Source organism: Gymnoscopelus microlampas, assembly GCF_963454915.1.
Source record: "Gymnoscopelus microlampas genome assembly, chromosome: 2".
NCBI classification, from domain to species: domain Eukaryota; kingdom Metazoa; phylum Chordata; class Actinopteri; order Myctophiformes; family Myctophidae; genus Gymnoscopelus; species Gymnoscopelus microlampas.
The window spans coordinates 5,936,329-5,950,415 of record NC_139939.1 but is presented as its reverse complement, the minus strand read 5'-3'; the positions used below and the strand labels follow the sequence as shown (position 1 = coordinate 5,950,415).

The 14,087-nt window shown below is 43.6% G+C and overlaps 2 protein-coding genes across 2 annotated transcripts in view; one reads left to right on the top strand and one right to left on the bottom strand.

Moving 5' to 3' along the window:
* The window catches only part of LOC311064855 (apoptosis-stimulating of p53 protein 2-like), a 71,318-nt gene that overhangs the window by 8,431 nt on the left and 48,800 nt on the right, over positions 1-14,087 (bottom strand). The window contains exons 17-18 of the mRNA XM_084084847.1: positions 13,929-14,062; positions 12,778-12,944 (exon numbers count right to left, since the gene is read on the bottom strand). Coding sequence (XP_083940973.1) covers positions 12,778-12,944; positions 13,929-14,062 — 301 coding nt within the window. The remainder of the gene's footprint in view (positions 1-12,777; positions 12,945-13,928; positions 14,063-14,087) is intronic.
* LOC311064171 (eukaryotic translation initiation factor 2 subunit 3-like) lies at positions 9,636-11,051 on the top strand (the record flags this gene model as incomplete). The annotated part of the gene is made up of 1 exon (XM_084083970.1): positions 9,636-11,051. The coding sequence occupies one exon, from the start codon at positions 9,636-9,638 to the stop codon at positions 11,049-11,051; it is 1,416 nt and encodes a 471-aa protein (XP_083940096.1).

Below are 14,087 nucleotides of genomic sequence, written 5' to 3'. Positions count from 1 at the left end.
CCATACCAACAACACATCATTTCTGTCGGGTCTCATATTGTATGTCCAAAACTGTTACTTTTCAGGATTCAAGCAAAAGTAGCAAAAGTAGCAGATCTACAAGCTCAAAACGTGTCGCTTCGCGCCGCTTTTCCAGCTTGTGGATCTGCTGCCTTTGTGTGACGCTGTAGTTTGATGAAAATATGAAGATAGGAGGTTTCTGCCCGACAGCAACGGAATATAAGTTCTAGCGCTGAACAGGCCATGAACAGCAGTCATGATGATGAGGCACAGCTATTTTCCTAATACTACAATGTCAGCTCCTCAAATGAAATAATACCAGTTCAATCTCTCATATATGCTACTTTTTCTTAAAGGTTTCATGACATTCACTTTTACAACACATTAAAAGTATTTATCATGGTCCTTCAAACGTGTATTAAAAGTTTTAACTGAAAAATCCACTCCAGTGATCCATGGCAGGATTTTTTCTCTCTGATTTCTAAAGCCTTTTCAACTGCAATGAAAAAATAAATCTTTGCCTGCGGGTGTCGCTGTTGAGGGATTTTGACTGTCAATCATCGGAATCCAAAGGAATGGATAGGGGAGGGGGCAGGATTAACACATCCACTGCCAAGGGCTAATCTCAGAATGTACTCACCAGTGCCAAGATTTTTTTGTTGTTTTTTGTTTTTTTCACGTCGCCATAGACCTTGTTAAAATCCAAAAAAGTGAGCTCTGCTTTGTTTACATACATCGCCGACATCTGCCTGCGTCTAGCAGTGCAGACCACGTGTCAAACGGGGCAGCCATGTTTGAGTTCTGACCGTTTATTTTAACATGGGAAATGTGAGGAGAAAAAACTACAAGAGCTAAAATGGAGTTTTAGTGTGCGCCTTAGAATGGAGGCCGACGGGAAACGAAAAACGGGATCGCAAATAGTTCCGACTTCCGGTGGTGTTACACTGAAATGTGCCGTTAACTTCAGCAATCAGGTGGGGTGGGACTGTATGGTACCACAGCCAACCAACCCCAACAATAGGCAATAGTCTGAGATAATTGTTAATTGAAGCATATATATGGCTGTATTATTTGATTCATTCAAATTCTCCCAACATAAATAAAAATAAAGTTGGACATGTGGTACTGTATGTTTTCCTACAGTCTAAAGAGACACCATCATATATGACCATTGTAGACCATGAAGAATGTTGTTTTATCATATGAACTATATTGATATAAAAGTATAATGATTAGTGAGTTCTAACTGCATAATGATACTCTAGCTGATGTTCACATGAGAATAATAACCACATATTGTTCAGACATGCAGCATAAGACAGACCACATCCTGTTGAAGATGACACTTAGAATTATTTTTAAAGTGGAACGTTCTTCCATCTTGCATTCCACATACAGTTTTTCAAAAAAACTGTATGTGTGACTCTCAAACTCTCTCACTCACCCAGTCTCCCCCCCCCTGTCCCCTCTCTCTCTCTCTCTCTCTCTCTCTCTCTCTCTCTCTCTCTCTCTCTCTCTCTCTCTCTCTCTCTCTCTCTCTCTCTCTCTCTCTCTCTCTCCCCCAGACCTGACAAAGAAGGTCAGATATGGTCGAAGAGAGAGGGAGCAGGAGATGGAGGAGAGAGGAGAGAGAGAGAGGAGAGGATAGTAGACATTCTGACCCTGGGACATAAAACTAAATGCTACTATGATTAACACATCTACATTTGGATGTAGGTCAACTTAGTGTGACAGTTCACTCAAAAACGGCAAATTGTCAACTAGTTTCTTAAAGTACTGTATGTAATTTATTAACGTTTGTACCCTATTAACCGCCTGTTTTACAATGCACTAGCAACCACCCACTACGGCCTAGCAACCTGTGTTACCCTGGCAGTACCTACTACACGTTATTACTGTAATGTAATAATACCTTATTATTATTAACACATGGATGTTACGCAAGAGCAGTGCTGTAGTGGCGTCTGGAGGACTGACTATACTCTAATTATACAAAACTATTTCAAGGTGACTTGAATTCCGAGTGCTGCCAAAAATGATCATATTTGTAGATCAACTTAATGATAGTTCACTTAAAAATTACAAATTGTCAACTAGTTTCTTTAAGTACTGTATATCATTTATAGAGTAATGTTTGCACCCTACCAACCACCTGTTTAACCCTAGCAATGTCCGGTTAACAACCAGCCACCACGACCCAGTAACCACCTGTTTTACCCTACACCTACTACACCTTATTACCTGACACATCAACAAAAGAAAGTGTTGTTTACTCTAAATGTGATATTATTTTGTCAATTGAGAAAATAAATGACTTGTTATCTGTCATAAATCCTCATAACTTATTAGAAGGTGTCACTCATTTTAAACTTTAATCCCTCTAAATTATCCTCATAGGTTTGTCTTCTGTTTTTCAGCCTCTGATGAGCCAAAGAACAATGGTTCCAGAGCTGCTGCAGTGTGTCTGGCCGAACGATACATTTCTCAGGAAAAAAACGTGTAGATCGGCTATATATGCATGTCAAGGAGAACATCAAAATGAAGATATCTACATAATACACAGCATAAGACCAGCAGGTCCAGTATGTACATGAGGTTAAGCATAAGGTGTGAAAGTGGTGACACATCGGTAGGTTCACATAGCAGCAGGTGTGCATGATTAGACATACGGTGCAAAAAACACACAGGGAAGTAAAACACATCCTCATGGCAGGTCCACGTGGAAAGTAAAGTCTGCACAGAGGAACATTATCGTCGCTGTCGGGCAGAAACCTCTTATCTCCATATTCTAACTTTTTGTGTTTTTTTGTAAATTTACGCCCTATTGATCATACTACAGCGTCACACAAAAGCGACAAAAGTAGCAGATCTACAAGCTTGAACCACAGACTGGCCCTACTACGAACAATTACCATGCTTTTAGGCCCGAAAACCCGAAAAGGTGTCATGATGTGCTTAATGTCATCAAAGTCACGCATCCAACAAGCTTTGAACTGAGCAGATTGGACCTTCTGTTTCTAGAGATAATGGCCAAAACATTTTCAAAACGGACACTTTCACTTTCGGTTAAGTTTTGGCCATTGTTGCCGTTTTTTCTTTAATAACACAGGCTAGGAAGTTCGGACCTGAGTAAAGTTCTCTTTGAGCTGCATCCAACACATCCACTGCCATTTCCGTCGGCCTTACTGTTAGGCCGCTAGGGGCAGTTGAAATTCCTTTTTTGGGCAAATAGATTTTTTTTCATTCACGGAGCCCGAGGCTTAGCCCGGCCCGACTAGTAGGCTCTATGCACAGCAGCCATATTATCACTTCCTTCACAGATGTTACCAATGATACTAATGAAGGCTCTATTATGGGCTTAAATTAGTGCCAATCTTATTTTGTACTTGTAAAAATAATTTGTATTTGTAAACAAATTTTGCATTTGTAAAAAAATATTTGTACTCGTAAAAATAATTTGTACTCGTAAATAAAATATTTGTCTTTGTAAATAAAAGATTTGTATTTGTAAATAAAATATTTGTATTCGTAAATAAAATATTTGTCTTCGTAAAACAAAGTTTTGTCTTCGTAAGATAAAAATGTGTCCATAAAAAAAAGATTTTAAACTTTTTTGCTATATATATATTTTTGGGGTGTTTGTAACACGTGTTAAACATGTTGTAATTGTAGAATTACATTTACAATGAACATTGTGACCAGAAAAAAACAACAGTTTGCTCGCTCGAAGATCTGTTCTACGGATTGCAAAACTTTATTTTTGGCACTCTGCACTTCCGGGTCTGAGCCAATCATGTGAGGCCTTTTCCACTACCCAATCATAAAGCTCCATAGGTCTCCATGGCAACATGGCAAACGGGGTTGCCATGTTGCAACCCCAAGAGTTTTAACTACAACATAATTCCATTGCTCAGGAAATAAACAACGGATTACAACAATATAACATTCCCTATAATCAGTAACATGTAGGTGATACCTATGTCTATCAAATATGGTTTTATTGAAAGGCATTCAAAGGCTAGATCGAGTTTAGAAAGCAAACAGGTCATGTCTGGGGGCCTCAGTGCGGCTGCAGAGTTTGATTGAGTGTGAGACTAGGACCCACATGCCATATGTCAAAATGAGCGGCTTCATCGGGAATCGTGCGCGTGTATTGGTTACATAGTTTAATTGATATTAATTTATTAGTAATTTAAATTTCCCCATCCACCTTAATGGGAAAATGAAAAAACTCGATTTCAAGTATTATTTTTTTTCAGAAACTGTAAGGGCTAGAGTTACAAGACTTGGAGGGGAGGTTCATAATTTAATCCGAAATTATCAAAAAAAGAAATACACCAGTCGGCTTCATGGTGGCGCTATAAAAGCCCCCTTTACGTTTTGGCCTATAACTCTTGAACTGTAGGTCGTAAAATAAAAATCTTTTTTTCCCTAGATTCCTTGGGTCATGACGCAACTCCCTATATAGGCCACGCCTATTTGCGTCAGGATAGATATTCCGCCATTTTGAATTTTCTGCAAAACACACTTTTAGCTCCTCCTCCCACATATTTGGCCCAAATTTCACAGAAATTCGTACACATGATCTCTGGGCCCATGCAATAAACATATCCAAGCGGCATTTTGATAATCCTTACCGTTCGTCCGTAAATGGCTTCCAAAGTTAGTGGGAGGGGCCTGTTTTACCAAAAATGCCAGAAATCACGAACGAAACGTCCGGTCAATCCCAAATTTAAATCACATGTCGAGGGTGGTTTACTCAACGAATCCCCAAAAGCATTTCCACTTTGACCCATAGGGGGCCTCACAAATGCACAAAACGTAACCGTTTGATTTTTGGGGGGAACAATCCTTTCAAAATGTAATAAAAGCGATATCAGGAGTGACGTGATAATATGATTGGCCCGTTACATTTGTGGGAGGGGCCTATTTATTTAGTGGGAGGGGCCTATTTCTTAAAATCAAAACAGCACGTATCACGAAGGCAGGATCCGATCGGCACCCGATTCGAATGGCACGTCGCGCGGCCTGCGACGGTATTCCTCCCGGCGTATCCCTCGAGCCCCGGCGGCCGAGACCCGCGACCGGCGTCAGCACAACCACACTTTGCAATTTCCCAGAATTGCTACGCGTCTAGTTTTTATTATTATTATTAGTTTTTTATAAACCTCGCACGGTAGTGGTATGTTCGGTCTATGAGCAGAGCAGCTCGCCTGTCAAATCGTTAGAGAGGGAAAAAAAAGTAACTTAAGACTCTGGACCACCCTATAGTTGCATTACCTAGTTACTTTTAGTTAGCAGAGACAAAATAGCAGTTTCATGTTTTTGGTAAAAATGTACCTTTGAGAAAATGACGTGAACAAACACGGCTGTATTTGGGTAGGCTCTGCCTGGAACGGGTCACCCTATGGGACTGCCGTTCCGGCCTCGAGCGTCGTACCCTGCGTGCCGAACTCTGATCGGTCGCTGATGAGCTCTGCCTTGAGCGGGTCACCCTCTGGGACTGCCGTTCAGGCCTCGAGCGTCGTCTCCTGCGTGCGTTGACCGCCCTTGATGTTTCCTTTTCTTTGTGGCTTTTGGCATGTTGCGCCCTCACAGTAAGCCTTGAATTCGGCTCTCCTTCGAAGGACCATGTAAAGCTGATAATCGGCTGGTTGTTTAGAACCGGACTGAAGAGCCACTCTGAAGGCCTAGCTGGGTTGTAAGGCCCGCTAGTTGTCCTGAACTAGAAGCTCGGCCGCCCGAAGCCCTTCGGGTTGCCGAGGGTCTAGTCGGGGACCGGCCTACACAGGAACGATGTAAATAGGGAATGAATGCTCCACCCTTTAAATCAAACCCCATTATACCTGTTGTCATAGGACCCGTTTTGGCCATCTGTTTGCCTGTGTCCATTTATGCCCATCTGTGTGTGCATTTATGCCCATATATGGAGCTATCTGTGTCTGTGATATATGGACATCTCTGTATGTGTCTGGGTGTGTCCCTTTTATGCCCGTATATGGAGATCTTTGTGTCTGTCTGTGTCCATTTATGCCCATTATCCTAAAGGAGTTCGCTATAAACAATGTTGTCAGTAATGCCCTTGTCATTATCCACAATGAAAACTTTTACAGCGCTGGCTCTCTTTCCTCTAGAGAAGGCTGTGTAGAGTTGGCCATGAGCGAACACAGGTTTAGGCAAGTAGATGCTAACTCGTTCATTCTCTTGGCCCTGACCCTTATTGATTGTAACAGAGAATGCTAAGCGGATAGGGAACTGTCGTCTAATGAAGGTGAAGGGAAGCTCACCTCTGTCATAGTGAGGTATTCTTGGTAGGAAGATTGTTTCACCCCTGTTTGTGCCTACTGCAATCTCACACTCAATGACTCTGTCCATCATTTGCATTACCACCATTCTGGTGCCATTCTTGAGAGTGCGGTCAGGACCTGATTGCAGGTTTCTAAGCAGCTTGACTGGTGCGCCTACTTTCAATTTGAGGTTATGATCAGGGATTCAACATAACACTGGCATTGATGAATCTGGAGATCTCATCCCTGTCTTCAATATCGAGAGTGCCAACATCAACTCCTTTATGGACGTATTTGTACAGGTACTTGATGGTACGGAAGGAGCCAACAAATTCAACATTGATGTGGCATTTATATTTAAGTAGGACCCAAGCGTTGTAAGGAACGACACACCTGCTGTCAAACAGAAAGTCATTCTTCTTATGGGTGTGACCGACAATGGGCCGTCTGTACTCTGGGTAGCCATGACCATCATGAGGCAGTCGTGTGTTGGCACAGAAGTTTTTAGGGAATTTCTTAGTACAGATACCATTGACCATGCAGGGGCTGTTAGGGTAGGCCGGGCCACAGGGTCCATGTAGCATGAATCGACACACCAGCTCAGCTGAAGAGTGACTTTGCCTCTGGCTGAATTTGCATTAACCTTGAGGATGGGATTGTCGATGCTGAAGCCAGCATCTCCATATGGCAAGATCAAGGGATAGGCAGCTGGGTCATACATAGGGTGGAGTGAATTGATATGTGTAGTTTGTCTGTGATTAGGTGCATCAGCTGGAGTTCTGTACAGAACAATGTCTCGAGGTTGTGTCTGGTCTCCTGGTGCAAAAATAACAACGTCAGGGACATCAGGGTTAAGATGTTTTTTCTTAGCTCCCTGTGAGCTTTTGGACTTGAACACCATTTTCAGGTCCTGAGTTGGATTTGCATTGAACATCTCGGCTCCGGTTTTAAAGAATCTTACTAAAGGGTTAACTGTCTTTAACTCATTTTGAATGAGGGTCAGAGTGTGTTCCTTAATAAGTCCATCTCCCTTAGCCTGATGAAGGCGGTTCTTAATTTCATTGTCTTGATCAAATACAAAGATTTGTGAGAATTTGGGTTTGTTAGTGCTGTCAGGAAAGATCGCTGAGGGAGTGATGTGGTACATTTGGCCACTCATCTTAAACGGTTTAATTCCTTTTTTGAACTCCATGATCCTACCAGACACATGCTTTGAAGCCATAGAGACTAAGCCATTATACTGTCTGATGTTGTCCATAAATTGCCTGGACTGTGGTGAGGTTCTGTCAAACAGATCTTTAAGTGCAGGAGGGGGGTCCTTGAATGGCTGAAGTTGTATTTTCCCATAATTGCAACAGGCACCGAAGGTTTTATTTGCGCCAGAAGGTTTGGATGTTTCCCAGGGGAACATTTCAGCCTTGCATGAAATGCAGATGCAATCCATTGCAGGTATTTGAAAGACAACTATTTCTGTGAGTTGTTGTGGCAGTGTCCACGCTCTTCTAAAGTTTTTTACCTTTTGTGTTCTTCTTTGTGATGTATAGCGTCGTTTGTTGGTGGCGGGTGTCCAGCTGTCACTGGGGTTAGCTGTTGCCATGGTCACATCCAATGACAGGGTGTGGCTGTCTCCCGGCTGACTCTCCCGATCAGGGTTATCTGTTGTTGCTGCTGCAGCTGCAGCTGCTCGACGCGCACGATGCATTTTGGCATTGTGTGTCCTCTTGCTCAATGAGGTTTTTCTGCATGGTTCCATGCGTCGTTTTTTGGTGGCGGGTGTCCAGCTGTCACTGGGGTTAGCTGTTGCCATGGTCACATCCAATGACAGGGTGTGGCTGTTTCCCGGCTGACTGTCCCGATCAGGGGTGTACGGTCTGATGTCATACTGAGGTCAGCACGTTGATGTTTCCATATATGGACACTCAGAGAGATTTTGTGTTGACTCATCTAGCGTATGTGATGTCAGAGCCTTTTATGGAGTGATGTCACAATGAGTCAGCGCTTGCTCCGAAACAGCCCGATGTCAGTCATCTCCGCATACGGAGATTCCAAACCTTTTGCGTTAGTTCCGGAAAACCGCATATCGGGTCGGGTCGAAGCCTAGCAAGAACGTAGGCAAAGGTCTGAGCTATCTGCGTGCGAAATTGTGTTTCAGACACAGTGCCGGTTCCCTCTTTGATGCAAACCCCATTATACCTGTTGTCATAGTTTTATGCCCATATATGGAGATCTCTGTATCTGGTTGTCTGTGTCCCTTTATGCCCATAATGGAGATCTCTGTATCTGTCTGTGCCTTCGACTGTGTTGCAGACACAGTGGCGGTTCCCCCTTTAATGCAAACCCCATTATACCTGTTGTCATTGGACCCGTTTTGACTTTATTATGGAGATCTCTGGATCTGTCTGTCTGTTTCCCTTTCATGCCCATATATGGGGATCTATGTATCTGTTTGTATGTGTCCTTTTATGCCCATATATGGCATATATCTCTGTCGCTTTTTGTTTGTTTCTTCTTTAAGCAGAATATGCAGCCTGCATAAATCTGCATCATTCAAGTCATCATCCCAGTCCCACGCTTTGTTGCTCTTTTCTTTTTTGTAGCGGGAGAGTTCAGCTTGAGTTTTTTTGGAGAACTTGTTTTTTGTTGGTCTTGTGCTGTTGATTTAGCTTGTCTTATGTTTGTCTCCCCCGTCTGCACCTCATCCAACTCAGATCTTGACTGATCCTTGTTTTCTTCAGTAAAAGCAGCACAGTTAATTAATTCTTCATCACCGATCTCATCAAAAAAACTGTCTCCTCCTCTGTCTGCTCCTCCTGTCTTCCCACCAGATGTTGACTGTTCCATCTTCTCCCCAGGAACACTGTCTCCTCCTCCGTCTGCTCCTCCTGTCTGAGTGATTTTTGTAGCAAGTTGGGAGGGAAATGGAGCAGTGCTTTGGCCGTGAGTTGTTCCTTAGTGGTTGAGGTTCCAAACGCGCACGGCTCTCTGATTGTATTGTTGGGATATGCAATCCGTGATTAGCTGGGTTGTAAGGCCATCTCCATATATGGAGATGACGGCCATCTCCATATATGGAGTCTCGGAGAAGGGTTCGCTGATGTCAGTACAGTATACGCAGTACAGTGATGTCACAGTGATGTCACACAACTTTCTGTATATATATATGGAACTTTCTCATCACGCAAGGAGTTAATTCAATTGTTGAAAGATTTAAAGATAAAGATGTTGTATACAAGGATGGAGACAGGGACGCAGAGAAAGACAGAGCAAGGCCAAAGAAGAACAGAGATAATAGGAGACGGAGAAAGACGGAGAGGCAGAGAACGGAGAGAGACAGAAAAACAGAAGGAGATGGCGGGCAACAAGTCTGGAGCAATCTTGCCTGGGCAGCCTCATCTGTCCAGGCAAGATTTAAATGATCTGGATGTATCAACACTGACCCCTCTCTCTCCTGAGATCATCAGCAGACAGCCCACTATCAATATTGGAACCATTGGTCATGTGGCCCATGGGAAGTCCACAGTGGTAAAGGCCATCTCCGGTGTGCACACTGTCAGGTTCAAGAAGGAGCTGGAGAGGAACATTACTATCAAGCTTGGATATGCCAACTCCAAGGTGTATAAGCTAGACGACTGTCCAAGGCCAGAATGCTACAGGTCGTGTGGAAGCAGCACTCCGGACGAGTTCCCCACAGACATCCCTGGTACAAAGGGCAACTTCAAACTTGTCAGACACGTCTCATTTGTGGACTGTCCAGGTCACGATATGTTGATGGCCACAATGTTGAACGGAGCTGCTGTCATGGATGCGGCCCTCCTGCTGATCGCAGGTAACGAGTCATGTCCGCAGCCCCAGACATCAGAGCATTTGGCAGCCATGGAGATCATGAAGCTCAAACACATTCTGATCCTGCAGAACAAGATCGACCTGGTGAAAGAGAGTCAAGCCAAAGAGCACTACGCACAGATCCTCAACTTCATAAAGGGCACAGTGGCGGAAGGCGCCCCAATCATTCCCTTCTCAGCCCAGCTTAAGTACAACATAGACGTGGTGTGTGAGTACATCGTCAAAAAGATCCCAGTACCAATCAGAGACTTCATCTCAGAACCCAGACTCATCATTATCAGATCATTTGACGTGAACAAGCCTGGTTGTGAAGTAGATGACCTGAAAGGTGGTGTAGCTGGAGGCAGCATAATAAAGGGTGTGCTCAAGCTGGGTCAGGAGTTGGAGGTGCGTCCAGGAATCGTGACCAAAGACAAGGACGGACGGCTGATGTGTAAGCCAATCTTCTCCAAGATCGTCTCCCTGTTTGCTGAACACAATGACCTGCAGTATGCTGTGCCTGGGGGCCTTATCGGTGTCGGCACTAAAATCGACCCAACGCTGTGCAAAGCAGATCGTATGGTGGGCCAGATGCTGGGTGCTGTCGGAGCACTGCCGGAGATCTTTTCTGAGCTGGAAATCTCTTACTTCTTACTCCGGAGGCTGCTGGGAGTCCGCATGGAGGGAGACAAGAAAGCTGCCAAGGTCCAGAAGCTAACTAAGAACGAGGTGCTGATGGTGAACATCGGTTCGTTGGCCACAGGAGGCCGTGTGAGTGCCGCCAAGGCAGACTTGGCCAAGATTGTCCTGACCAACCCCGTCTGCACAGAGGTTGGCGAGAAGATCGCCCTGAGTCGTCGCGTGGAGAAACATTGGCGTCTGATTGGCTGGGGTCAGATCAGGAGTGGCGTGACCATCGCACCAACAGTGGACAACAACTGAGGAGACTGTATGGGCTTAAATTAGTGCCAATCTTATTTTGTACTTGTAAAAATAATTTGTATTTGTAAACAAATTTTGCATTCGTAAAAAAAATATTTGTACTCGTAAAAATAATTTGTACTCGTAAATAAAATATTTGTCTTCGTAAATAAAATATTTGCATTTGTAAATAAAATATTTGTATTCGTAAATAAAGTATTTGTCTTTGTAAAAAAATGTTTTGTATTCGTAAGATAAAATGTTGCAACCCCAAGAGTTTTAACTGCAATAAGTAACTAAACTAAAGTTTTCAAATAATTGTAGTGGAGTAAAAGTAGATGTAGTGGAGTAGAAGTAAAAGTATGGACAATTGGAAATACTTCAATAAAGTAAAAGTACCTCAAAATTGTACTAGTAGGCCTAAGTACTTGAGTAAATGTACTTTACACCACTGCCAAAGAGCAAGCGCTGATCTTTTTCACGGCAGCCGTGAGCCATAATTGAAATAGGGTGGTAAACACAGGTGTTAATCATTTTGTAACAACTTCATTTCCATTACCATTAATGTTGCAGCAGAGAGAGCCTTCTATGAGCCAACATGCACAATAGCAACACCCTGACTCCGTTTATACAAATGGACCTTAATAGGTAACATTGATTTACCCTATGTCAAAAGGGTCTTGGTGAAAAAGGTCTATTTGTAGCCTATTGTCAATGCTTTGACTGGTAGGTAGGCTTTTTACAGAAAATCAAACAGCTATTAATTAGGGTTGCAGGCGCAGCTGTTTTTTGTGTTGACTGGAAAAACACAGCTCCAGATTGATCAATCTGATTAATCAGATTATCCAACATGAATCATTCAAAACAATTTTGTCATTGGCAGAGAAAGGAAGGGAAGTCCAATATTAAGGTAGGCTGTAGCGTTAACTTTGTAATGTTGTTACATTTGGATGGATGCTGATCTACAAGCACACAACGCCTTGCTTGTGAGCTTGTAGATCTACTATTTTCGGCTAATGTTCATCAGAATAGAGATGCTATGGTTCAAGTGGTTAATGTAAAAAAAAATCCTATCACACAAAGATTTGGCGGACCCCCTGGAGTAACTCTGAGGACCCCCTAGGGGTCCCGGACCCCTGTACTACTGCATCCATCCGAATACACTATTATTTCAGGAGTCTGTTCAGAAATCAGAGCGCACTGGGTTTGTGAAATATCTTGCATTCATGTAAGTGTAACACTAGCCATGGTTCACATGTATGACAGTCATGTTTCAGGGCTAGTGTAACAAATAATAGCATGGACTGTTTTAGTGCAAATATAGGTAAGTAATGAGACGTTCTCCAACATAGCCCATACTCTGTTCCATTTAGTCTAGCACAGTGGTTTCCACGACCCCCATAACTCTGAGAGTGTACAAATGGAACCAAATGGCATTTGGTTCCATTTGTACACTCTCAGAGTTACACACCTGTAAGAGGCCATTTGGAAGCCCATGCTGTAACCCCAACTGTAGACCCACTGGTGTAGCAGAGTGTTTCCAGTGAGCCAACATGCACAGTATCAGCACCCTGACCTCTGTTTGACCAGAATGGAACAGAGCCTTCATTAGTATCATTGGTAACACCTGTGAATGTCTTCATAATATGGCTGCTGTGAATAGAGCCTATTAGCATAGATTTTGGGCCCGGCCCGGCTCAAAAACGTCGGTTTCGGGCAGAATTTAAGAATTCTAACTGTAACTCACCGTAGAGGAACTGGGAGCACTGGGCGTAGCCGTCCTCCATCTCCTCACACTTGTCGGCGGCGGTCTGCATGTCGCTGTAGGTGGTGGCGAACACCGCCGCGCCCGACTCCACCAGGAACTTACACACCTGCACGTTGTTACAGGAGGCGGCGCAGTGCAACGGAGTCCTGCAAGAAGAGAGAGAGACATTCGTCTGTCTTTCTGTCTGTCTGTCTGTCCCTCTACACCAGTGGTTCTCAAACTTTTTAGCTCGAGACCCAAAAGAGAAATGTCATGTCTCCCAGGACCCAAGCAAGTGAAATAGCAGATTTACAAGCTCACAATGTGTTGCATCGCGACACATTGTCGCGATGCAACACATTGCTATTTTCATTACTTTTTCACTATGTTTTTCATTTATTTCATTTTGGTGAATTATGAAATTAATTTATTTAAAAAAATGCTTGACTTTTTCTTATTTCTGAATCTTTTAAAACAATGTTATAAACATTTTTTTTAAATAATAATAATAATTTATTATTTAAAATTCTTTGTAGGAAACAAGGCTAAAGGGATATTTACTCGCGTACAACCTACAACTGGGTCCCACTACCGACCCACTGTTTGGGAAACAGTGCTCCACACCAGTTGTTCTGAAACATTTTCATGTATTTGTCCGAGGTCCCCCATCTGAAAAGATTCTGTGCCAGGGACCCCCATAAGAGAAGATTTGTCAAGATGATTTTGTTGGGGTTTTTTTGTTAAAAAATTGCTGATCTAGAAGCTCACAAGGCGGGCATTGCACCACCTCGTGGGCATGTAGATCAGCTGTTTTTGAATATCAGAATTATAAAATAGGTTTTAAGACCCCAAAACTAATTTTGGGGTCCCCGGACACACACACACACACACACACACACACACACACACACACACACACACACACACACACACACACACACACATTCTGACACACACGCACGCACGCACGCACGCGCGCGCACGCACACACACACACACACACACACACACACACACACACACACACACACACACACACACACACACACACACACACACACACACACACACACACACACACACACACACACACACACACACACACACACACACACACACGCACACACACACACGCACACACACAAACTGACCAGCCATCGCTGTCGGCTGCGTTGACGTTGACTCCGAACTGGACGAGGAACTTGACGATCTCGGTGTGTCCGGCACACACTGCGTTGTGCAGCGCTGTGATGCCCTCGTCGTTGGGCATGCTGGGGTCTGCCACCTGGTGGACACAACACAACACGTCA